At 38.5% G+C, this 20,643-nt stretch overlaps 5 protein-coding genes across 10 annotated transcripts; 1 reads left to right on the top strand and 4 right to left on the bottom strand.

The window, feature by feature from the left end:
- Nucleotides 1–211: 211 nt before the first annotated feature.
- Hacd2 (3-hydroxyacyl-CoA dehydratase 2) lies at nt 212–3,243 on the bottom strand. 3 transcript variants are annotated; one of them, XM_043422025.1, is made up of 6 exons: nt 3,178–3,243; nt 2,767–2,811; nt 2,568–2,684; nt 2,261–2,492; nt 2,007–2,111; nt 212–1,903 (listed from the first exon to the last, which is right to left on the bottom strand). In XM_043422025.1, exons 4-6 carry the CDS (start codon nt 2,472–2,474, stop codon nt 1,338–1,340), a joined length of 885 nt encoding a protein of 294 aa, XP_043277960.1. In that variant the 5' UTR covers nt 2,475–2,492; nt 2,568–2,684; nt 2,767–2,811; nt 3,178–3,243; the 3' UTR covers nt 212–1,337. The 3 variants fall into 3 exon arrangements, with proteins under 3 accessions (XP_043277960.1, XP_043277958.1, XP_043277959.1); XM_043422023.1 differs by having other exon boundaries at nt 2,767–3,206; XM_043422024.1 differs by having other exon boundaries at nt 2,007–2,108; nt 2,767–3,206.
- An 84-nt stretch (nt 3,244–3,327) lies between these two features.
- Nucleotides 3,328–6,202, top strand: LOC122412490 (metaxin-1). 3 transcript variants are annotated; one of them, XM_043422028.1, is made up of 6 exons: nt 3,328–3,683; nt 3,781–4,031; nt 4,328–4,493; nt 4,617–5,003; nt 5,587–5,647; nt 6,116–6,202. In XM_043422028.1, the coding sequence occupies exons 1-5, from the start codon at nt 3,591–3,593 to the stop codon at nt 5,635–5,637; spliced, it is 948 nt and encodes a 315-aa protein (XP_043277963.1). In that variant the 5' UTR covers nt 3,328–3,590; the 3' UTR covers nt 5,638–5,647; nt 6,116–6,202. The 3 variants fall into 3 exon arrangements, with proteins under 3 accessions (XP_043277963.1, XP_043277962.1, XP_043277961.1); XM_043422027.1 differs by having other exon boundaries at nt 5,587–6,202; XM_043422026.1 differs by lacking the exon at nt 5,587–5,647 and having other exon boundaries at nt 3,330–3,683.
- Nucleotides 6,203–6,323: 121 nt separating this feature from the next.
- Nucleotides 6,324–9,189, bottom strand: Vps45 (vacuolar protein sorting 45). Its single transcript, XM_043422019.1, has 7 exons — nt 8,963–9,189; nt 8,674–8,872; nt 8,378–8,527; nt 7,904–8,283; nt 7,371–7,808; nt 7,025–7,254; nt 6,324–6,707 (listed from the first exon to the last, which is right to left on the bottom strand). The coding sequence occupies exons 1-7, from the start codon at nt 9,053–9,055 to the stop codon at nt 6,506–6,508; spliced, it is 1,692 nt and encodes a 563-aa protein (XP_043277954.1). The 5' UTR covers nt 9,056–9,189; the 3' UTR covers nt 6,324–6,505.
- Nucleotides 9,190–9,291: 102 nt separating this feature from the next.
- Atac2 (Ada2a-containing complex component 2) lies at nt 9,292–13,727 on the bottom strand. Its single transcript, XM_043422018.1, has 8 exons — nt 13,603–13,727; nt 13,279–13,387; nt 11,901–13,099; nt 11,506–11,654; nt 11,178–11,405; nt 10,692–11,042; nt 10,080–10,604; nt 9,292–10,000 (listed from the first exon to the last, which is right to left on the bottom strand). The coding sequence occupies exons 3-8, from the start codon at nt 12,308–12,310 to the stop codon at nt 9,645–9,647; spliced, it is 2,019 nt and encodes a 672-aa protein (XP_043277953.1). The 5' UTR covers nt 12,311–13,099; nt 13,279–13,387; nt 13,603–13,727; the 3' UTR covers nt 9,292–9,644.
- A 120-nt stretch (nt 13,728–13,847) lies between these two features.
- VGAT (vesicular GABA transporter) lies at nt 13,848–20,609 on the bottom strand. Of its 2 annotated transcripts, XM_043422020.1 has the most exons (4): nt 20,062–20,609; nt 19,201–19,507; nt 18,969–19,107; nt 13,848–18,880 (listed from the first exon to the last, which is right to left on the bottom strand). In XM_043422020.1, the coding sequence occupies exons 2-4, from the start codon at nt 19,494–19,496 to the stop codon at nt 17,696–17,698; spliced, it is 1,620 nt and encodes a 539-aa protein (XP_043277955.1). In that variant the 5' UTR covers nt 19,497–19,507; nt 20,062–20,609; the 3' UTR covers nt 13,848–17,695. The 2 variants fall into 2 exon arrangements, with proteins under 2 accessions (XP_043277955.1, XP_043277956.1); XM_043422021.1 differs by lacking the exon at nt 20,062–20,609 and having other exon boundaries at nt 19,201–19,568.
- Between the last annotated feature and the right edge of the window lie 34 nt (nt 20,610–20,643).

Here is a 20,643-nt window from a genome sequence, read left to right as displayed (position 1 = left end):
TATAGACAACATAAATCAATACATTATTGATACCGAGAAAGTGTATTGTGAGCGTTATTTTCAACTGCATTCCCATCTTTTATTTACAGTTCACATGCTTTTTTTATTCCTCGTTTCCTTACCAGTGCAATTTAAATTTTATTTTGACTGATTTTTTATCTGCGGTTTTTTAAATAGCTTTTATTTCAATGAAAAGAAAAAAATGACAGAATAACTGGGTATATCATAATTTTTTATTCACTCAACTTCAAGTTGGAAAAAAATCTATTTGAAAACGGTCATCCATACGATAGAACGTAAAATACAAAACATATAAATTTTGTAAAAGCCAATAATTCTACTTTACGAAGCTCAGTAAAAATACAATGGACAAGAGTTTACACATTTTCACGATTAACAGAACACGTACAGTTTTCGAAGGTCACATTGTTTTTTGTTTACGAATCTCCAGTTTTTGTTCTTTGGCTACATAAAACATGCGCTGTACAATGATTGTTATTTGGGTTTTACGTTATTTCTGATCCGTAACAAGATCAATGGAAAATAAGTTCTCAATACACGAGACGAAGCTGTACAATTTATAATTATGTGGCGATTTTTCTTAGAGACTTTCAAAGTCATATTATTTTTCTAAAATTGAAGTACTTGCTGGCGATTATACGATTAAAAACTTCGACGAAGTTTGCGACACTGGAATTCAACTGAAGTATTTTTTTTTTTTCATCGTTACCCAAAAATTTCAGTGCAGATGAAAAGTGCGTAAAATCGAATTTCTTCACTTTTTTTTTAGGAAAAATTCAACAGCCAGCCAAAATAGTCGGCAATAAGGAAGAATGAAGAAACTTGACAAATCGATTTTCTTATTTTTTCACGATGCAAACTTCGAAATCATTGGAAATAAAAAAATTTGCAGAATTCTTGTAAGTCGCAGTCATTCCATTTTCCTTTCTTACTTTTTCGACACTATTTTTATCCTACCGATCGCTGCTTTTATTCGTTCACACTTTCTGCCCCCGAAGATCATTCATCACCCCATTATCCTCTAAATTTCCCCTACAGCCCAACGCACCAAAATTCTGATTTTTCAATGTCACCCACCGTTGGAATGGAACAGCAAACTGTTTCAAGTACTCACTGTTTTTGATTCGCTTTAAAAAAACACGCACACACACAAGTCTACATTAAAATGCAATTGAATGGAGCAAATTGGATTTTTTTTATGACCCAAAGAAAAATTATTGCGCTCGACATTCCATTGAACTTTCAGTAATCATTTTTTATAAGTCTTTGATATTATAATCCCATTTTATACCATACTTTAAAGGATTATTATTGAATCAAGCATATTTCCTCTCAATATTGGAACGACCGAGTTTTTTCTTTCTCGTTTGACTCATGTGCGACATCATCGTGTACATCCCAGGTATGGAGAGTAATAGCAAATAGAGTCTCATGAAAGTTGGAAAATGAAACGCAAAATTCCACGCGTTTGGTAAAGAAACAGTGAATTTATCTGTTTCTTCAAAATATGGTATGTTCCGAAGTACTATTATGCCCTCGCAGAGAAAACCGAATGGATAAAGAGGCATCCAAATCGTGTATCTCAGCCACGTTAAAGGAGCTATGTCAACGTTCAATAATTGCGTTATGTAGTACGGATAACGAACTATTTCGATCAAGCTCCACACCAAAAACACATAAAATATCACAGGCTTCGTTTGCATTCTTGGCTCTGCTTCGATCATACAAAATAGTATGAAATTTCGACCTCCAATTTGAAGAAGAGCGATGAATGCGTTTCCCTTTGTGTAACCGAACAACGGATGCATCACTTCCATAAATTGTAGTAACTGAATAAATTTCATTGCGCTCCCTACATTCGTATATGTCTCGTTGATCGAATCTATGAAAACAAAAAACACTATTACTTCTCATCAAATCCCATTTTTTGCATAAAATTCGTTTCATCTAGAGCATTGTTCACTTGAAAAATGCGTATAACACACCTGGCCCTTCACGAGAATATTTGATACACATGACAGCAAGGACGTAAAGGAATCCAACAAATTGGCACAGATTATAGAGCACCAGATACACTTTTTTGAAATCTTCTAGACAAAAAAATTTTTATTATCTTTGGAACATCATATTTTTATAAACTTTTGATGGATCAACAAATTTTCATTATCTTAGGTAGAACTTGCTTGTTCGAAAAAGTTAAAATTCATGCAAAATAACAATTATGAAAGGTTTATCTCACCTTTCCTGTAGCCAAACTCCTCTTTGTGAAGTTTGTCATACATATCTGGATAATCTTGACGAATATCTCGTTTTTCTTCCTCGTCATCCATATCTTCACTCTTCCATCTGTCAAAATCAATTTTTAACCAAGCTGGTTTTGCAGGTGTTACTGTCAAACGTGGCCACCATCCACAAACTCGTTTCCTCAGGACAAAATCTACTTGACGATCCATAATTTTGTAGCTGCTCTCCTAAGAATGATAAAAATCTTACAGTCTACGAACAAGAAGTTCTTAACAATAATTAATTGTTTAAAACAAATTTACTTTAACATTGACGGATGTGAAAAAACTGAGAGCAAACCCATATTGATTGGGCCCTCTCGCACCCTGACCGTGAGCAATAAATTTCAACTGGGAAGGCTCCAAGTTTACTTCGGGATCCTGTGAATATCACGTGAAGAATAAACAATAGTTTTATCAATTGATAAAATAATTTTTTAAATATGAAAAAGTATTTTCCCACCTTAACGTCTGTCAAATCAACCCTCAGAGTAACGTCCTTCTCAGTCTGGGCCCAATAAACAAAAGGCGAAAATATATCAGGCATTTTTACGAGCACTAATCGATCCCGTTAACAAAAACAAATAACAAACTTTTCGATAAAAATTGTCCGCAAAGTCGTATTTAATAAGGAATAAATCATTCGTAGAAAAACATGTTCAGGTTAACTGATATTCAATTATAACTGAGCCGACTGTGGAAAGTTGACTAATTTATAACAAAAATCAATCACATATACGTTTTGTTTTTAAGTTTAAAAAATGCGCGGTTCAGTCCCGACTCAATTACACGAACAAATAAAACTAAATCCGGTGTAAATATTTATTCCAAGGAGAATTCTAATATGTGCATTGTGACAAAATATATGTTTCACCACAGAAATTTTCCTTCATCACTGCGTTCTCGACCGCTAATTCGCACACACGCGTACCACTCCTCCAAGTTAGCATCATTATGCCTATATATAACACACTTCACATATATATATATATATATATATATATATAGATACGAATTTGGAGTTCGGTCTTGATCGTTTTATGAATGAAAATTTAATCAATTCCAAATGAATTCGATATTACCGGGAATAGCGCCTATTCGTAAATAATGTTATTTGCTTGCATTTGTTACACAAAGTGAAAAATAGAGATTGTTCAACGATTATTATTCAACTGTCGTAGCTGCTGGAAAGGCAATTTTTTTAATAAATGTCATCACGTGTCTCCGAATAAACAGATTCGACATTTTATTTTTTTTTTGTACAAAAATAAAAAGTGTGACAATTGTATGAGGATGAGTACAGAGGAGATTTGTCGATTAGACACTTGGAAAGGCGATTGGGGATTGCCATCGATTGACACTAATTGTCTTTGGGTTTTGGTGAGTGTGAATGAGGTTATGAAGATGAGATAGCAAAGAATCTGAAGTCGAACACATTTCATTTCTCTCAATGATAATTGTATTTTTTTTTAACTAGGCTTACGCAAGATTCTGCGGCATTAATTTGAGGGAAAACCCTACATCCGACCCATTCAAAACACCAAATGGCAGCTTACCAGTACTCCGTTCCTCCGGCATCGTTCTCGATTCTATACAAAAATGCATCGAATTTTTCCGCGAAAAAGGCAATAGTCTGGAATACAATTTGACCCAGAAACAATGTGCCGAAATAATGGCTTACGATTACATGCTCCATGAAAAATTATATCCGGCGCTCCAATTTATTTGGTACAGATTTATGAGAAATTATTGTATTTTTTAAAATTTTCTTTGAAAAACACTTAGAAATGAGAAGAATCACTTAGGAATGCACCACAAATTTTTTGGAATTTCAATATCCATTCCTTGCTATCTTGCAAGAGTTTAAAAATATATGATTTCTCTGGATTCCACATGCACGTTTGAACAGTAGAAATTAGTAAAAATTTTGTGTTTCAATTATATACTAACTATAAACTTCATCTCTACATGAGAGTAGATTGTACTTGTGTTTATTTTATTACTAAAATGATTTTTATCGACAGGTGGATAGACCAGAAAAATTTCAATGAACTGATTAGACCGTGGTACGCCAAAGCGGTACCGTTTCCATTCAATTTCTGGTATCCTGCCAGATACGAAAAAGCTGCACACAATTTGATGGAGTCACTATTTCCCATGGAGGATTCCACCAGTGCCATAGAAACTAAGGTCAGTTAAAATTGTTTGCACATTAAATTTGATTTTATGAAATTACGATTTTTTCTACAGACAATTTAAGTTCAAATGAAGTGAATGGATTTTCAATTTTTGCACGTGTAAAATGGATTTCAGGTTTATTCTGAAGCTCAAAAGTGCATCACGCTTTTGTCAGTGAGATTGGGGGAATCAGATTTCTTTTTTGGTTCACGGCCTACTTCGTTTGACGCGTTGGTTTATGGATATTTGGCTCCACTGCTCAAAGCACCGCTGCCCAATCCAGCTCTCCAGAATCATCTCAAGGCTTGCACGAATCTAGTCAAATTGATTTCGAGAATATCACAAAGATTCTTCGAGAGCGAGTATCAGTCATACGAAAGAATGAAAGCTGAAGAAGATCAGAAAAAAATTAAAGAAAACAACGACACGGAATTCCCAAACAAAAGAAGAAACCAATTTCTCGCCGGAGTGTTCGCTTTTGTTGCAATGAGTGGATATGCGATATCCCACGGAATTATTAAGGTAACTGAATGAAAATTCATCGAAGGAAAGAACAAACAAACGAATGTTTCAAATATATTGACGCAGTGACGAAATCCTTGAAATACCAAAGAATGTGTCGAACAATGTTGCGGAACTTAACGGTTGTTAAATCTGATACGTGAAAAAATGTACATAGTTTTTAGAAACGAAAGACATTTAAAAAACGTTGAAAATTATTGAGATTTTCGGAAATCTCTTCTATTCTTCTGTTATCGATGAGTAAAGAAATTTTAAAGAAAAATGTTAAAGCTTAGTTGCATTCTAATGACTGCAACTTTAATGCCGTTGAAAAAACAACTTTTCTAATCCTCACTTCAAGAAGATGGTACCGATTCAATGAGTTTATGTAAAAAGACATTTTTTTCGTTCCACTATTCGTGAAATCAGAGTCTGCAGAAATCAAAACAGTCCATTTCTAACGATTTAAAAAAAAATGTTTCAACTACTGAATAGATTTTGATCTGTTAAATGTGCTTTATTCTGAGCAATTGTGTGGGAAAATTGTGAACATAAAAAGTATTTGATTTCACGGAGGCGAATTAAAACGATAGTTTTTTTATAGGTGGTAATGTATTCATTAAAACGCAGAAAGTTCGTTAGAATCATTGGGTGATGATAAAGGGGTGAGTATCAAATTGTGGAAACCATGGAAAGACGTTTACCGGTTTTGAGAAGCAAAATTTCACGCATATCCTGCAAACTAACCGAAATCCCTTTCCTCTCTGGCGATTGAATTCGAAAAAAATGGATCACTGGATAATCGATTTTGTTGAAAAAAATGTTTAAGGATCACTAAAAATTCTTATGAAATTCTGGTGATCCATTCCAGATGCCATATCGAATGAAATTCTTCAAGCGCGTCGATGACAAGCCCATGAGTTTCGAGCACAACTTCAGAACGTTGTGGACTCTTGATAGCTTGCATTCAAATGTGAAAAATTGGAATTTCAATGGGTAGAGTTTTTCAAACCCTAAAAAGAAAAATAACAAAATGTTCCTTCAAGTGAGGAAAAAAACGAATGAATATACTGTTTCTGCAGAATGTTACTTAATGGATATGAGAAAAGAAAAATTCACAACTTTTGTTAAAGGTATCATTAGGGGATGATGAAACAATGGACCATTCAGAGGATTATTTGTTCGTTGAACCAGACGAGGATGAGTAGCACGAAATATTACAAAAAAAAAGGACCACGTTAAAGTTCGTGAAGAAAAATACCAAAATTAATACGAACAGCGCAAAAATCATCCTTCGTTTTTCATTGGTGGTTCATTCAAACGAAAAACAAACAAAAAACATACGACAAACCTCACGTTGCCTTTAATTTGTCATCGTACAACAGCGCAAATAAATATACCTACATATTATAATACATCAGTAGAAATATAACACCAGGTATCAATAAATATTTTCGTTACAAGCCAAAAAAGAACCTTGCGTTTTTATTTTCGTCGGTCGGTTATCGCTCGTCTTGCTGGTTTTAACTGTTATGCCGATGCTTGTATCTCGAAACAATACCATTTGTACCGGCAGCTATTTCTTCCGCAAAACTCTGAAAATTGTGAATCGTTGTGCCACCGAGAATTATTTTCGTGCCAGGATTTAGTTTATTTAAATTGTACACCGCAAGACTCTCCTCGTAAGTTGTACCACCGACCATGAATACTATCACATCTTGTGGTCTGTAAAATGAATAAAATCATCAGTTCGTTTTAAATTGAATATTTATCTCCGGAAGATATCGAAAATCGATATTTTTCGTTCGGTTTTCTTGTAACCTTAAATATTTATAAACTCTCGAAATCTGTGAGATTCTGAAATTTTTACACACGTATGAGACAACGTAGAATTGAATTTCGGTCAGCTACTCTGATTTGGCTACCGAGAAGCTTACAAGAAAACCTACGAATCAAAATCGATAAGAAAAAAAAATCAATAGACGATCCCTTCTACTTCTTGGACTTATACATTGGAAACTTCCTTAAACACGAATCTTTACCTTTTGTTCATGATCATATTGCCAAGATATGGGAATGTTTGAGTATTCAATTTTCCTTTCAACAGATCTTCAACAGTTTCAGCTAGTATTGGTGTGTGTTGCGTGTAAATATTGTCGACTCCACTAAGACCTTTGAACAACTTTTTCGTTATCTTGGCAACTGCTTCACGGTCGAACAAGTTCATTTGTCGGTTATTAACACCACTGTATTCCAATACACCGTAAATCAGCTGTGGATTAATCATACTTGAGTATAAAATGAGCAATTTGAAAAAATGAGCAATCCAATTAAAAACTAAAATTATAAATGTGAAAAAATGAACCGAAATTCCATGTGCTTCTGTACCTTCGTATACTTCTCAGAAATTTCACGTTTTTTCAACATTTCTAGAAGTCCGGTAATGTCATTATTGGAATGTTTTTCGTAATGCAGAGCGTAAAGCATAACTAATCTCGTAGCATCGATGTCACGGACTTTGGGATTGGCGATGAGTCTCTTTATTTTTTGTAGTTGATTCGAGTGATCATTTTGACAACTGAGCTCTTGTTCAGTTTCCGAAACTTCGAGTAAATTGTGATTTCCGACGAGATTTGAAAGCTCGCCGACCACGGTTACGTGCTTCGAAACTGTACCGGACATTTTTTTAAAACGTGGATACGTCTCAACGAAATTCTTCATGTCTGCTATGCTTTCAACTTTTTGGTGCTTTTTCGCCTTCTTTTGGAAGTCTTCCATCAGTTCTTTGATCGTTTGTCCGATTTCACCGAAATTCAGGTACAAATTCTGTTGACGAATAATTATTTACTGTTATTTTAACAGAAAAAAAGGAAAATGAAATATTCTGTTATGAAAATTGAAGAAAAAAATAACGAACTTACTGTGGCATAAAATTCATCGTGCTCAGCACTCAGTACGACTTCTCTAAGTTCCTTCGAAATGCCTTTAACGTGCGAGAGATCTACCCGATTATTATTAATGGTCAAAAGCTCGTGAACCATTGCTTGATAAGTCCATTGATTGAGCAACGGCGTCACGGGATCGTCTCGCCTGTCGAGGATTATCAAAATCGGATCTGTTTCTTGACGAAATTTGAAGGAATTCGATTCTTTGGTCAATACTTCGCGTATCGTTTCCGCTAATCTTTTGGCCATTTTCGAACTATTTTGGTATCTTATGTAAGGACATTTTTTCAGTGATAACAGTACCGATATAATACCCTGGCAAGTTCTGTGCAAGTGTGTGGGATTCCAGGACAAACCTAATTTCAATGAAACGGTAAAAGTTGAGTCAAAAAATTTCTATGAAACAGGAAACTGTTTTGAATAAATTTTAAGAATTTGTGCATTTATTACCGTCTGCGCATCCTGTTATTCCAAGAGAGAACAGGTGAGGATTTATGGCTAAATAATCAGCATAATACTCGTGAACTTCTCTGACAACTTCTTGTTCGTCACTGTCAGCTAGTAACTTGATGTCTGCTTTAGCTATTATGTTACTGAAATCTGAATAAAAAATTATGCAAATTCAGAAACTATGGCAAAATGAAACGATTCAAATAATTAAACAATAATGAAAATTTTGAAATAGTATTTGAAGTAATTGAACATCTTTTCAAAATGTTTTCGATATTGTTTAAAGCTGTACTCACATATATAATACACTCCATATTTGGGTGATCTAAGCTCGTTGCAAAGTAGAGCAACATTTTCCTTGGTAGGCCTTATAAATACTATACATTTTAAATGTCTGGAACCTTCGCCGCGTACAGCTGCATCAATTTTTTCAAAGAGATAAACTTCCTTCATAAGGATTTCTGATTGACTGTAAACTATGCTTATTATGCTCGTCTGAAAAAAGGGAGGAAGAATTAAGTGATTCGTTATCAGTAATTACCATTCAGACATTTTGACAAGAGGAAGCAGTAAAAAAAATCCAACCGTTTGTTTGTCCATTAGCAGTACTTTCATTCCCGGACCACTTTCTTCGGTCATTCGGGTAATGTAAAACTTGAGAGCGGTTACGACGTTCATTTTTTCGTCCAGTCTTGCTTTTTTTTCACTTGTGATAATTTTTTATCGTCCCATCATAGTTTTTGTTTTCGGGCTCAATTTATCGCTTTCTGACGTTACACTGTACACTGTTGAGAGTCGCGATAAACTCTCAACATGCAGGGAGAAGGGGTTTCTTATGAGAGGTTAGGTTTTCAGGTGGGCGGCGACTATATCGATGTCTCGAATAACTTACACGATCGATTCTTTTAAATCGATTTTCATAGCAAAATATAAAATTTATTTTTAAACAAATTATTACAAGTAAAAGTGATAACGTTGAGAGATCCAAAAAGTCTGTTATTTGTAATTCTGTCATTAACGTAAGAGGAATTTTGAAAATTCCAAAACAGCACGCGAGCGTCGCCTTATTCAAAAACTATGTTTTTTTAAAATATAAATCACTCAATGTTTACAAAATATATATTACACCATCAACTGAAAATCGATTGTGGAACTCACTACTCGATATAAATTATTTTTTACGAACCAGGACATTTTGTACAAATCATTTTTCAGGTGAGGAATTTACCTTCTCTGAATTGTGAACTTTTAAGGTAGGCATGTCGAATTATCGGTTCAGTCTCAGAAATAGCGCGTGTCTGCATTCCCGTGGACCAGGTGGCATGTATTTATCATAAAAGTCTTGAATAAATTCCTCGATTTTGAAGCCAAATTTTTGATACAGTATGAGGGCTGAATTTGTAGCTGAAACATGCAGAGTAACGTCTTTGCCCATGCAAGTTTGTATCAAATGGTACAGCATGAACGTTCCGATTCCAGATTTACGCCATTCTGGACGGGTCACGAAAAACGAAATGTAAGCTTCGTTGCAACCGACGTCCGGTACTAAAACTGCGAATCCAATCACCAGCTTTTTGTACAAAACTACACAACTGAAGTCCGGATATTGAAGACATTCGGTTACTGCAATAAACGGAAGAATTTCATCAGAAAAATAGTTTTGTTATGACAAAAAAATATATGATTTGTAAATAAAGCTCACAATCGATTCCTGGCCAAAAGAATTGACTGCATAAACTATTGACAGCAGGAATGTGGTGCGGTCGTACATAGCAATAATCAATCGTACTCCGTGGTTTTGGTTTCCATTCGAGATTTTTTCTGTTCGCCTTCGCGCAAAGCTCGTCAGTAATTCTGAGCCAAAGAGGAGTACAAATTGCGTCTCTCCTGATGAATGGTTTTAGAAGCCTGTTCGTATAAGGGCTGTGAACGGCAGTGGGCTCGTGATGTCCGGCCAAACGTTGTTCGAAAAATCCGTTGATATTGTCGCACGAAAATCGATCCAGCACTCGATTCCCGTATTTGCTGAATTTTTCGTCAGACTTTGAATTCACACCAAAACGGTCGATGTCGAAGATGGGCAAACTATATTCTCGCTTCAATTTTCGAACTGCTAGCTTTCGGTAAATCCGCCGATTCGCTGGTGTGAATAAATCTAAATCCGATTTATTGATGCTTTGAAGCAGATACGACTCTTCGTGGTGACTCATTCTCGGCTTTTTTTCCGCTAAACATAAGAGTTGACGTTGCGATGATTATTTAAAATGAAAATTCCGTGCTTGAGAATTTGACTGAATTGTTTTATCCGACGAACCTGCTACGGGCTTTCTTTTCCACGGCCACTCTCTTCTCGGGTTGATAGTGAATAACGACGATGGTATTTCCTTTACAGAGCTCGAACTGTCGCAACTATCCTCATTGTCGCACTGCCCTTTCTCTTCACGTTCCTGAAACTCTTTGATTTCGTCACCGACGACACTGGACGATTCGTTTAGCATGTTGTTCATCCATTCAGGTACAAGATTGTTCAGAGTATGGGAAAACGTCGTTCCGCCGCTGTCGCAACTTTGATCATTCTGGTTTTGCGCATCCTGTATCATTTCCGCAATCGATAACGATTCATGATGGTTGTTCATATCCAATTGGTCCTCGATGTCTAACATGTCTAAATCGGGTGAATACAAACGGGACTTTAAAGTTTTCAATGTTGGTGGGCCCGTGGATATAAACTTTTCATAAATTTTGCTTGTGTCAGCAACTTCGTTTCAGAGCAATTACCAAATGAATGAATTTTCCTCACCAGGGATGTCTTCATCGGCAAGTAAAAAGTCTGAAAGAATTTCAGTTGGCTGTACGTATGCTCTCGAGTACATTGAAGGCGCCAGGGTCCTGGCATTGTCTGTAGCGCAGTTGCTATCTTCTCCGAAAGAAATACTGGACTCTGAGGGTGTTGGACTGCTGTATTGTCTGCGACAATTTTTTGGCTGGCTGAGAGAATGTCTCTTGCGGTCTAAAACGATTTTGAGATCTACAAAAAACACATTGAGTCACCGAGGAATTTAGTAGAGTGAAAAAATGAAAGTATTTTAATCTGGGTATTCAATTTGAAATTGGAGAAAATCACGCACTCCTTTCTATCAAAACTTCTGGTGGATCAGTGTCACACAACCGCCACCATCCTGATTCATTCAGTTCCGTTGTTCCTGACTTGAAAAAAACTCCGCTGAAGTGCGAGAGGGTGCCTGATATTGTGCCAACCCAGTTTTTTTTTCTTTTTCTGTGAATAAAAAAAGAAACAGAAAAGTAGATAGAGTGATCCAAAAATCAGAGGATACCAAAAATTGTACTCTTAAGAAAAGAACTGAATAAGTTTTTAAAAATTACTCCTTAATTGAATTACTTGTAACCCCTGAAAAAGATTGTGATACTAACAATTTGTACGATTATGTTCAAAAATTGCTTACAAAATTGTCAAATTGTAATAATATTTGATAATTGGATTTTCATTAGAGCTCATACTTACATGCCTTTCTGGAACAAATGTTCCCAATTACGTTCAACAAAAGTGCTAATATCGGATTTCCAATGAAAATATCCTCTTTTGCTAATTCCACTAGATTTTTCTCTCAAGTTATAAAGAGTGAGAACAAGAACTCCGAACCAAGAAAGTTTGTCTCTGGTCAAAGCTTCACCCAAAGGGCTGCATTCTTCGCACGTTAGGTTGAAAAAAACATCTCCACTTAGAGGACTCGGCACTCCACCCCGTCTCAAACACTTGACATGAATTTTTTTTGAGCACAATCCCATACAGCGGATTGCTGGTTTTTCACAAGGATCACATAGCTCTAGGCAGTATTTGCAGTTGTCCGAATCATCTTGCTCAGGCTCACTTTTCATATTTATTACTTCATCTTCCTCTCTTGAGGTCGACATGATGTTTTTTGTATTATTCAATCAAACAGATATTTATTATATGCTTTCCAATAATATAATTCGGTATGATTACTTGAATTAATGTGACAGTTCGACCATAGATTTGCCTACTAAAGATTCATTCAGAACTAAGTAGGTAGAAGAAATAAGTAGGTAGGTTAAGTCCGCATTTTAGATAATAACATGACGATTATTCATTGTCGTGTTTTACTCAACGAAGTCGAATAGGCTTATTTTGAAAGCCATTGCAATCACGATAAATGGTTTTAACGTTAACACTTTTTCGTGAGTATTTGGAAGGAAAACAGAACGCAAGTTTTCTTGTCGGCACCGGATGCACGTGCGTATACCAAAATTGAAGTATGAAGTAATCCATCAGCTGCTCTAACAGTATAAAAGTGGGGGGTCGGTAAGGTAACAGTTAAGAAGAGATTGACGCGTGCTTATATAAGGGCGTATCGAATTCAAAATTAAAAAATTCAAAAACAATACGAGTGGGTAGGTACATAATTAAAAATACGCAAGGCGAATCAAAATTATTCATCCATTTATTTACACATAGGCAAAAAATAGTGAAACTTCACTTCGAGGATTAAACATGAACCATTCGACGAACGAGAAGTATTTGTTGAAAAATAATGACAGTTTGTGAAACCGTTTTGACTTAATTAATTCGCTGACCGCTTGGCTGCCTTATCCAAACACCCCAAGGGACGTAAATTTTTCCCTTTTCTTTTCGATTAGCGCCGCGATAGACCTTTATACTTACACGCTCAACTGAAACATCATCTGAAAAATGAAACAAATTTTCAAGCACGGTGTAGAATAAAGGAAAAACGAAATGCTGGTGGCGACATTTTTTTTCGCACCAATCTGAAAAACTATTGATCCCACAGCACGCTTGAATAACGTTATTGAACGATTATATTAAAAATTCGTAATTTATCGTGAAATTTTGATTCCCTTACCATATTTTGGTGAACTCAAATCGGTGTCGTCCTCATAACGACGATTTGGCCTCCCTTCAATTATACTGACTGCAAAAAGGATACTCACGATCCACCAAAATATAGAACTCTGTCGAATAAAATTAATTAATAAACATTTCAATAATTTTCATGTTTCGTGAAAAAAGTACTTTCACTTGAACTCTACTGAATAATTGAAGAACATTTTTTTCTCGATGTATAAATAATATTTTGCAACGATCGCTAAAACTTTTTGAAAAATAAAATAAATAGAATGAGAAAATCGATCGACGAGAATAATTCGATCTCAATGAGTCAATTTACCGAAAGTTTCATCGTGCAACCACGGAATAAAGACTGAGCCTCAGGCAATCGGGAGTTCCTGATTAATCTGATTCATCGAACACTAACATTTGGAGCATGACAGATAGAAAAAAGTAGTTTTTTTCTTCCGAACAAAAAGTTGTACTTTTGCCCGGTGAAAGTAAATTTTCTCTTTGTACGTTTAGACTCGTAGTCTCGATCTCGAAGATTTATGAAACGAGGAGGATCAAAGAAACAAGACCATGACAAATTTCACGAATGTATTATTGTTTGTTTCTCGCATTACAATCGAAGCCCGTATTTGTAATGATTTTTCTTAATTTTCATCGCACACGCATTTGTTAGTAGGTATGCGTGTTGCGTGCGTAATTGGCCTCGAGTCGCATCCGCGGCTCCTTGGACAACGCGGATCTACGTTATTTATTGTCAACGGTATACAACATTCGACGAAATCGATTTTTCAAGCGACTCGAATAAACAATCATATTTTGACGAACGTTTTATTTCGACTAATTACCAACGAAACTCAAACACTTTACCTACTCATACGTTATTTAACCGCTCGAAAATTTTCGAGAAAAAAAATAAAATAAAAAAACACGTCGCTCAAACGCGTAAACTTCGATCGAGCTAAAATCCTTTCAACGATTTCATCCTTTATGTCGGACGCGCAGCTCTCATTTCTCCTTATAACGTACACAAATCGATTACACAGCAAATTTTACATTGACGCTTGACCGAGCGTTTTTTTCTCCCATTAATCCACTCCCTAAAGAATTCTGAATATTTTCACTTTAGACTTTGAAAAACCGAGAAATTCACAATTTACGAGGAACGAACAGAATCGATGAGTTCACACTTTCATTTCAAACTCAACGAAATCAAACAATTACGGCATCAAAGTTTCCCCATAAACCTATAAACTGCACCATTCGAAACCAAGAAAAATGAATTCTTGGGAAAATAAATCGCTCGATTTCTAAGCTCCAAGTTTTCTTAACATACATTTACAGCTTTTTATATATATTTTGTATATACACTACACCGCTAAAAGCGCAAGTTCCCCCACTATGGGCCGAATATCGGTCGACATGGATGGTAGTGGGGGAAGCGCTCGGGCCCTCACGGCATTGTCAAGAGGAACGCCTCCTGCGCAGTACGCACTTTTAGGCAATTTGCGCAATATACTATATTTATAAGTGCGATGTGGCCGCGGTCGGGTCGCCCTTACGTTTTTAGAGGTCGAGTGTATATGTTTTGAAGAATAACTATTGTTGTTTCTTAAGAATAAATTTCTGGCTACCGCGACTCGTGTCGCCGAATATCCGTGAAATTTTCACATTTCAATCGTTGATATTTATTCTCGAGTAAATCTCTTCTGAATTTCGGCACAATCACGAGCGAGGAACCTCACTTCCGCCTCTGATATGCTACGAAAGGAAAAAAGCGATGTTCCGTGTTCGATTAATACGGATATATTTGATGTTGTGATCCGAAATTGGAAGAGCGCATCATTCGAACGAAATAGTTCTCGGAAGTTATCGCCCAAAACGAGCGCGTGGAAGACTCTTTTTATTTCTTTCGCCCCTTGTATACGCTTTTGTGTATATTCGTGTTGTGTGTTTATATACATAATACACGTCCAATTGCGAGCGACACCGATCGGCTTGAACCGGTATTTCGATAACTCCTTCCAATTGGACGTCATTGTATGTGATATATATATTTATATATATTTAAATATTAATATATTAATAGATATATAATATTTCGTCGTTCTGGAAGACATTTTTTATTGGAAGACTATGAAGGTTTCATCACGAAGATAATTCTCACATATTTATAAACGAGTTTGTTTTGTTTTTTTAAATCTTTTGTTTGTTTCTCAAATTTTTCATCATTATATATTTTTGTGTTGCGGTTCGTGTCGTCGCGACTTGATATTGGAATTTTGGTATTTATTCGCGCTCGAGTTTTCATCGCGCGCATGCGATCGCGATGATTATTTGAACTTGTACATTCTCATGATGAAATCATTTATATTTTCTCAACAAGTGCACTTTTATGTACGTTTGAACAGTGATCATTCAAATGATACAAGTTTTAGGTGCCCGAACCTGTCGAGCGAAGGACTTTGGTTCGGTTTTACGGCGATATAAAGTGCCGCGTCAGCCGCTCGTGCTTCGTTTTTATCTCTTCGAAATATCCAGGTTTTTATGCGTTTCCATCAAATTGGATCGAACCGTTCGAATGTAAATGGTGAACGCGACGAGAGCAAAGTCCTTCCGGCTTCACGTTAGATATTTTGTATCATTTCAATTCTTTTACTCTCGCTCATATCAATCTCCTTTTTCTCTCATATATTATCTCAATCCTACAGCAGTTCTTTCCCCCCCGGGAGGAAAGTCATGGAAGACGTTGGATCGTTTGTTTGAATTACTTAAAAATATCGCATCGTTCTCTCTTGCGGAAATTTTCACCGTCATCCGTCATGCCCGCGCTGTACGCTCCCTCGTTCTTTTCCGCATCACCTTTTCTATTTCCCTTGCATCATTTGTTTTGCACCAAAGACGATAGTTGAACTTTGGTTTTTTCATATTTTCTCACTTTTTTTCCATCGAGCAAGTCGCCAAAACTGAACGACGAAAATTCTAGAATGATAAAAATTTTCGAAAAAAGAGAAGAAAAAATAGCGGATCGCTGGTATCCAGGATCGGCGATGTGAAGCGAAAACTCAATTATTCTGGAACCAAGTTTCAGCGGCGAAGAAAAAATGAGGAGTTTTCGGCATGACGGTTCCGCGGGCGTCGTCTCATTGATTTAATATTGTCTCGTATAGTTATCGCGACTACATAAAAATCATTTTTCTTTCGTGTAATACATTTATAAAATTCAGTGGTTACCTAAGCAACAATAATAATTTATGCAGGGGAACACGGAGCAGAGTGAACGTTCAAGATTTTCAATAAAATTCACCAATCAGCACACGAGGGCTTTCAACTTTGTTTAACCCTTCGCGATAGTCGCGTCATGAGACTTTCACACTTTTTTCATGGTATAGGGAACTATCTGAAAAATGGGAGAATATGCTAAATTTTTTTTCTACTTGTCAAACAATCGATATACTTTAGAATGGTGGTCAAAAAATTATGAAAAAAAAAACATTTTTTTTCTGTAAAAAAAATATTTTTTTCCGTACCGCCGCGTAGTGTCGCTGCGCCACTAAAATCGGTTGACGGTTGGTGAGTACGCATGGTTCGGGTCGATTCGGCCGCTGTCCAGTGTGGTGTTCGGCAGTATTCGGCGCGGTTGGAGGGGAGCGTGACATAGGAATTGGCTGTGAGAGAGTTCGTCCCGCGACCGCGACTAACGAGCGTTGGCGAGGTAGCGCGACTATCGAAGGCGAAGGGTTAAAGTCGTTAAAGTCGAGGAAGTTCTCGAACTTCGCGAATCGGTTGTTTTCGAAGCTGATTTTCCCGGAATTTCAGTTTTGTCTCGCGTTGATTTTGCCCCGAATTTGACTCGATGCGAAACGAAAAGTGTGTTCATTCGGCCCATGTTCCCCCGTGTATAACGCGCTTTAATATTTGTCGGGGTCTCACCGTTGCTTCGTGTAGATTCCGTGAGCTTCTTTTTCTCTAGTTTCTGCAATATTTATATATCTTTGATTCATTTGGAAGACATCGATTATCGTCACAATCACGGCACCCTCCATGGCGCCCGAAAAACAGAATTTTTCTTATCCAGCGTATACTTTGCACCTAACAATCAACTTTTTCTCCTCATTGTTTCGTGTGACCGTAGCGCGGCTCGGTATTTAGTGAGGTTAGCGTGTGGAAACGAATGTTTCGATCGCAGAGGGATGATCAAACGTTGCGAGCTCGGTCAAAAGTTTGTGCCGCAACGAATGATGATAAACTCGGTAGGCCGCGCACGTCCGTTACAACAACGGGACGTTCGTTCGTAACGTTTTGATATGCCTAGAGATATGAAAGTAACCGGGGATGATAAATGAAGTAGAAAGAAAAATGAAGGGCGCGGCTCTCGTTGGAAGGGCGAGTTCGCGGTTCCCCACGGAGAAAGGAACTTAAATTTAAAAAGGTAAACCAATTTGGAAAGCCTTGATGAGAGCTTTGCCAGAGTCGTAGACCCCGATAACGCCAAAAAGAACGCCAAGTCCGATGACGAAACAATCGTAAGCGACTTCGGACCATTCCATGGAGTTCCTTTTGAGTTTGAGGTGGAAATAACACGGCCAAATGAAGGAGAGCATGGTGCCGGTGAAGGAGCCGATGAAGCCCATGAGAATACTGAAGTGAGGAATGAAGATGGCCATGAGAATGGTGAAGGTGATAACCCCGACTCGCCAAGCGAGGCCCCAAACCTTGAGTTCGCGGTCGACGGTCCAAATGGTCGGGAATACGGTTTTGGGTGGTCCGCGAAAGAAGGCTCTCTCGAGTAGTTCGCACGCGGCGTAATACGGAAGCGGATACGAGAGCATGGCTTTGACAACGAGGCAAAAATTAACGAGGCCCTTGAAGCTCGGCGAGTTGAGGTTATTCGTTATGACCTGTTGGGTGTCGCTCTGAAAGGTCAAAAAGCACATCCAGCCGAACAGTGATTTGAAAGCGGCTGCAGCAATATGGCTCCAGTTCAACATCCAGTCAAATTTCGATCGATCGATCAGATTCCCCTCCAATGTTGGCAGGAATATTTGTGATGTGTAACTGAAGACAATGACTCCGAGGGAAATCGGAAATGCTTCCATGTCAATGGTCCACTTGACCTTGGACCAACCCCAGTCCCCGATCTCGAGGATGCAATAGCCGAGTATTATCGCGTTTATAAACAAGTGGGCCATCGTGCACCAAAAGCTCAATACCGAGACGTGGTGCAGCGACTTCAAAAAGCCGAGGGGTATCAAAAATATACCGATCAGCATCATCCAGCTCCGGGTGTCTATCGCACCCTCGGGAAAGGTTCCGATCATAAGATCACCGCACACCACCACGTACAATATACACGTCATCAATAATTCTATTATTTGTGCTATGTTTACCGCTCGCGCTCCCCACCGCGGGCCGAAACATTCTTTCGCGATAGCCACGTACGAGTCTCGCACTCGGACTCTTTGACCCGTCACCGTGTCCAGCTCGTACAGACACTCGACCAGGATCTTTCCGGTGTAACAACAGATGTGAGCGACCCCTATCATTGCCGCTATCGCCCAATAACCTCCGCGCAGTACCGCGAACGGCAGCGAAACGATGAACATTCCCTGTGGACAAACGACCGTTCGGTTTCGTCACTTTTTCCCCCTCCCCTCGATCGCCCGCTTATTTTCTTCGTTACGATTTGTCGTCTACCTGGATAGCGTTGGTCACGTTCCAAGCTGCTTGCCATTCGTTTATCTTGACACCGGGACCGCCGAACTCGCCGCCGCCGCCGCCTTCGTCGTACTCGCTGAATCCACCGCTGCTCACGCTCCCCGTTCTTACTTTGTCCCTGAAAGCCGGTTACGAAATTTCCCGTGAGCGACCGCTCCCGGTGAATATTTACAATGACATGCGGGATCGCGAGAGCCCGAGTGATTCTCACCCGTTCCTTTGGTAGCTGAACGAATCTTCGGCGACGGTGGCGTTGTTCCGAGGCCCGAAATCCTCTTCCCCGTTCATCGTTCGCATTTCGGTGTTGTCGCCATTTTCGCCGAAAGCTTGAAAATCGCCTCCGCCGTCGGCGCGCTGGCCCTGCGCTTGATGACCGTACCCAGGAGCGGGGCCTCGGATCAGTTCCATGCACGGGCTATTCTCCGGCCATTTAGCCTTTATCGTTTCCCAAGCGACGCTCAAAGATCCACCCAACGAGGGAATGGTGAATCCACGAAAATTCGCCATTTCGAATTTTCCTAACTCCCCCGAGGAGGTTCACGAGCGAAGAAAAATAAGCAGAAAATTGAGACTTTTCATCCCTCGAAAGGAATCCCCCCCCCCCCCCCCCCACCCCGAGCCTCGGAGAACGTGAACTTGAAGAAATGCACGAAGATAAGCTGACCAACGAATAATAACCGATCGATGATTCAGCCGTGCTCGCATTTTTCCAATTTCAATTGTGAAAGAAAGCCGATACGAAAATGTTCGTTTTCGAGCCCGAGCGAATCGCTTCGTGTCGAGAAATTCAATTTTCTCGTCGCAACCCATCCTCGCATGAATCAAATTGCATTATCATGAGAATTAATCGATTATGCAAATTCAACTAGCACCGGTAGACGATGGATCGCCCCGTTGCAATTTCTGCTTTTATATTCCCCCATATAGATTCTTCTACCCTCGTTATAAAAGCTCAGCTGGCGATCCGATTATTAATCGAGACACATTGAAACTGTTCGTTATAAAAAAAAAAATATGGAATCGAGGAAAATTTACTTGTCGAAGAGGGAACAATGAATGCGATTAGACTCACCGTGCGGGTGGAAGAAAGCTTTTTGTTTTTCAGGGTGTCAGGGTTCACACTCGAGTTATCGGGAAAGCGAGCGAATGATTGAGTTTGACGTAGCGCAGCGTTGATTGGCGAGGACTCTCGGCGGCTCCTCTTCCCTCCGGCGTTAATATTTCTAGTCTAAGCGTTTTAGAGGCACTTGTGCAAAGAAACTTCATGAATTAATCGTTACTTTAGTTATTATTGTCCAAAGGATTGATCAAAAGTTCAAATCATTACTAATAAACTACGCGAGCGCGCATGGTTCGACTACCACTCGTAAAAGGACCGCGAGTCGTCCTTCGATTTCGTATTAATCGCGAATTTTCAATCGCGACATTTACGGTGAGCGGTGTGCGCGTTCTATTCGCACTTTTTTCTCTTTTTCGGGGATCGGGCTAAGAATGGGGCAGCAGGAGCATTAAAATCATCGGTGCGCGCAAGGCTCGATCAATGTCGTCCGTGTTAGACAGAGAGATCGACACTCGGCCCTGCGCACCAACCCTCCCATGGATGCTACTGCTGCCGCCACTGTACAGTCGCCTTCAAAAAATATTGTCGCATTCG

This window comes from Venturia canescens, chromosome 6 (assembly GCF_019457755.1).
Source record: "Venturia canescens isolate UGA chromosome 6, ASM1945775v1, whole genome shotgun sequence".
Taxonomy (NCBI): Eukaryota; Metazoa; Arthropoda; class Insecta; order Hymenoptera; family Ichneumonidae; genus Venturia; species Venturia canescens.
This window is presented reverse-complemented; position numbering and strand designations above follow the sequence as displayed.

Excerpts from the sequence above, each read along its gene's own strand:
- Vps45 (XM_043422019.1), bottom strand. The coding sequence starts at position 9,055 with ATGAACGTCGTAACCGCTCTCAAGTTTTACATTACCCGAATGACCGAA. Across the intron at positions 8,528-8,673 it reads ATATGGAGTGTATTATATAT|ATTTCAGTAACATAATAGCT; the intron begins GTGAGTACAGCT and ends TTTTTTATTCAG. Across the intron at positions 8,284-8,377 it reads AATAACAGGATGCGCAGACG|GTTTGTCCTGGAATCCCACA; the intron begins GTAATAAATGCA and ends CATTGAAATTAG.
- LOC122412490 (XM_043422026.1), top strand. The coding sequence starts at position 3,591 with ATGAGGATGAGTACAGAGGAGATTTGTCGATTAGACACTTGGAAAGGC. Across the intron at positions 3,684-3,780 it reads CTAATTGTCTTTGGGTTTTG|GCTTACGCAAGATTCTGCGG; the intron begins GTGAGTGTGAAT and ends TTTTTTAACTAG. Across the intron at positions 5,004-6,115 it reads TATCCCACGGAATTATTAAG|GTATCATTAGGGGATGATGA; the intron begins GTAACTGAATGA and ends CTTTTGTTAAAG.
- VGAT (XM_043422020.1), bottom strand. The coding sequence starts at position 19,496 with ATGGCGAATTTTCGTGGATTCACCATTCCCTCGTTGGGTGGATCTTTG. Across the intron at positions 19,108-19,200 it reads TTCAGCTACCAAAGGAACGG|GGACAAAGTAAGAACGGGGA; the intron begins GTGAGAATCACT and ends ACCGGCTTTCAG. Across the intron at positions 18,881-18,968 it reads ACGTGACCAACGCTATCCAG|GGAATGTTCATCGTTTCGCT; the intron begins GTAGACGACAAA and ends GTTTGTCCACAG.
- Hacd2 (XM_043422023.1), bottom strand. The coding sequence starts at position 2,850 with ATGCCTGATATATTTTCGCCTTTTGTTTATTGGGCCCAGACTGAGAAG. Across the intron at positions 2,493-2,567 it reads TCACATCCGTCAATGTTAAA|GAGAGCAGCTACAAAATTAT; the intron begins GTAAATTTGTTT and ends TATCATTCTTAG. Across the intron at positions 2,112-2,260 it reads GGAGTTTGGCTACAGGAAAG|AAGATTTCAAAAAAGTGTAT; the intron begins GTGAGATAAACC and ends TTTTTTGTCTAG.
- Atac2 (XM_043422018.1), bottom strand. The coding sequence starts at position 12,310 with ATGTCGACCTCAAGAGAGGAAGATGAAGTAATAAATATGAAAAGTGAG. Across the intron at positions 11,406-11,505 it reads AGAAGTTTTGATAGAAAGGA|ATCTCAAAATCGTTTTAGAC; the intron begins GTGCGTGATTTT and ends TGTTTTTTGTAG. Across the intron at positions 10,605-10,691 it reads GAAAAGAAAGCCCGTAGCAG|CGGAAAAAAAGCCGAGAATG; the intron begins GTTCGTCGGATA and ends TCTTATGTTTAG.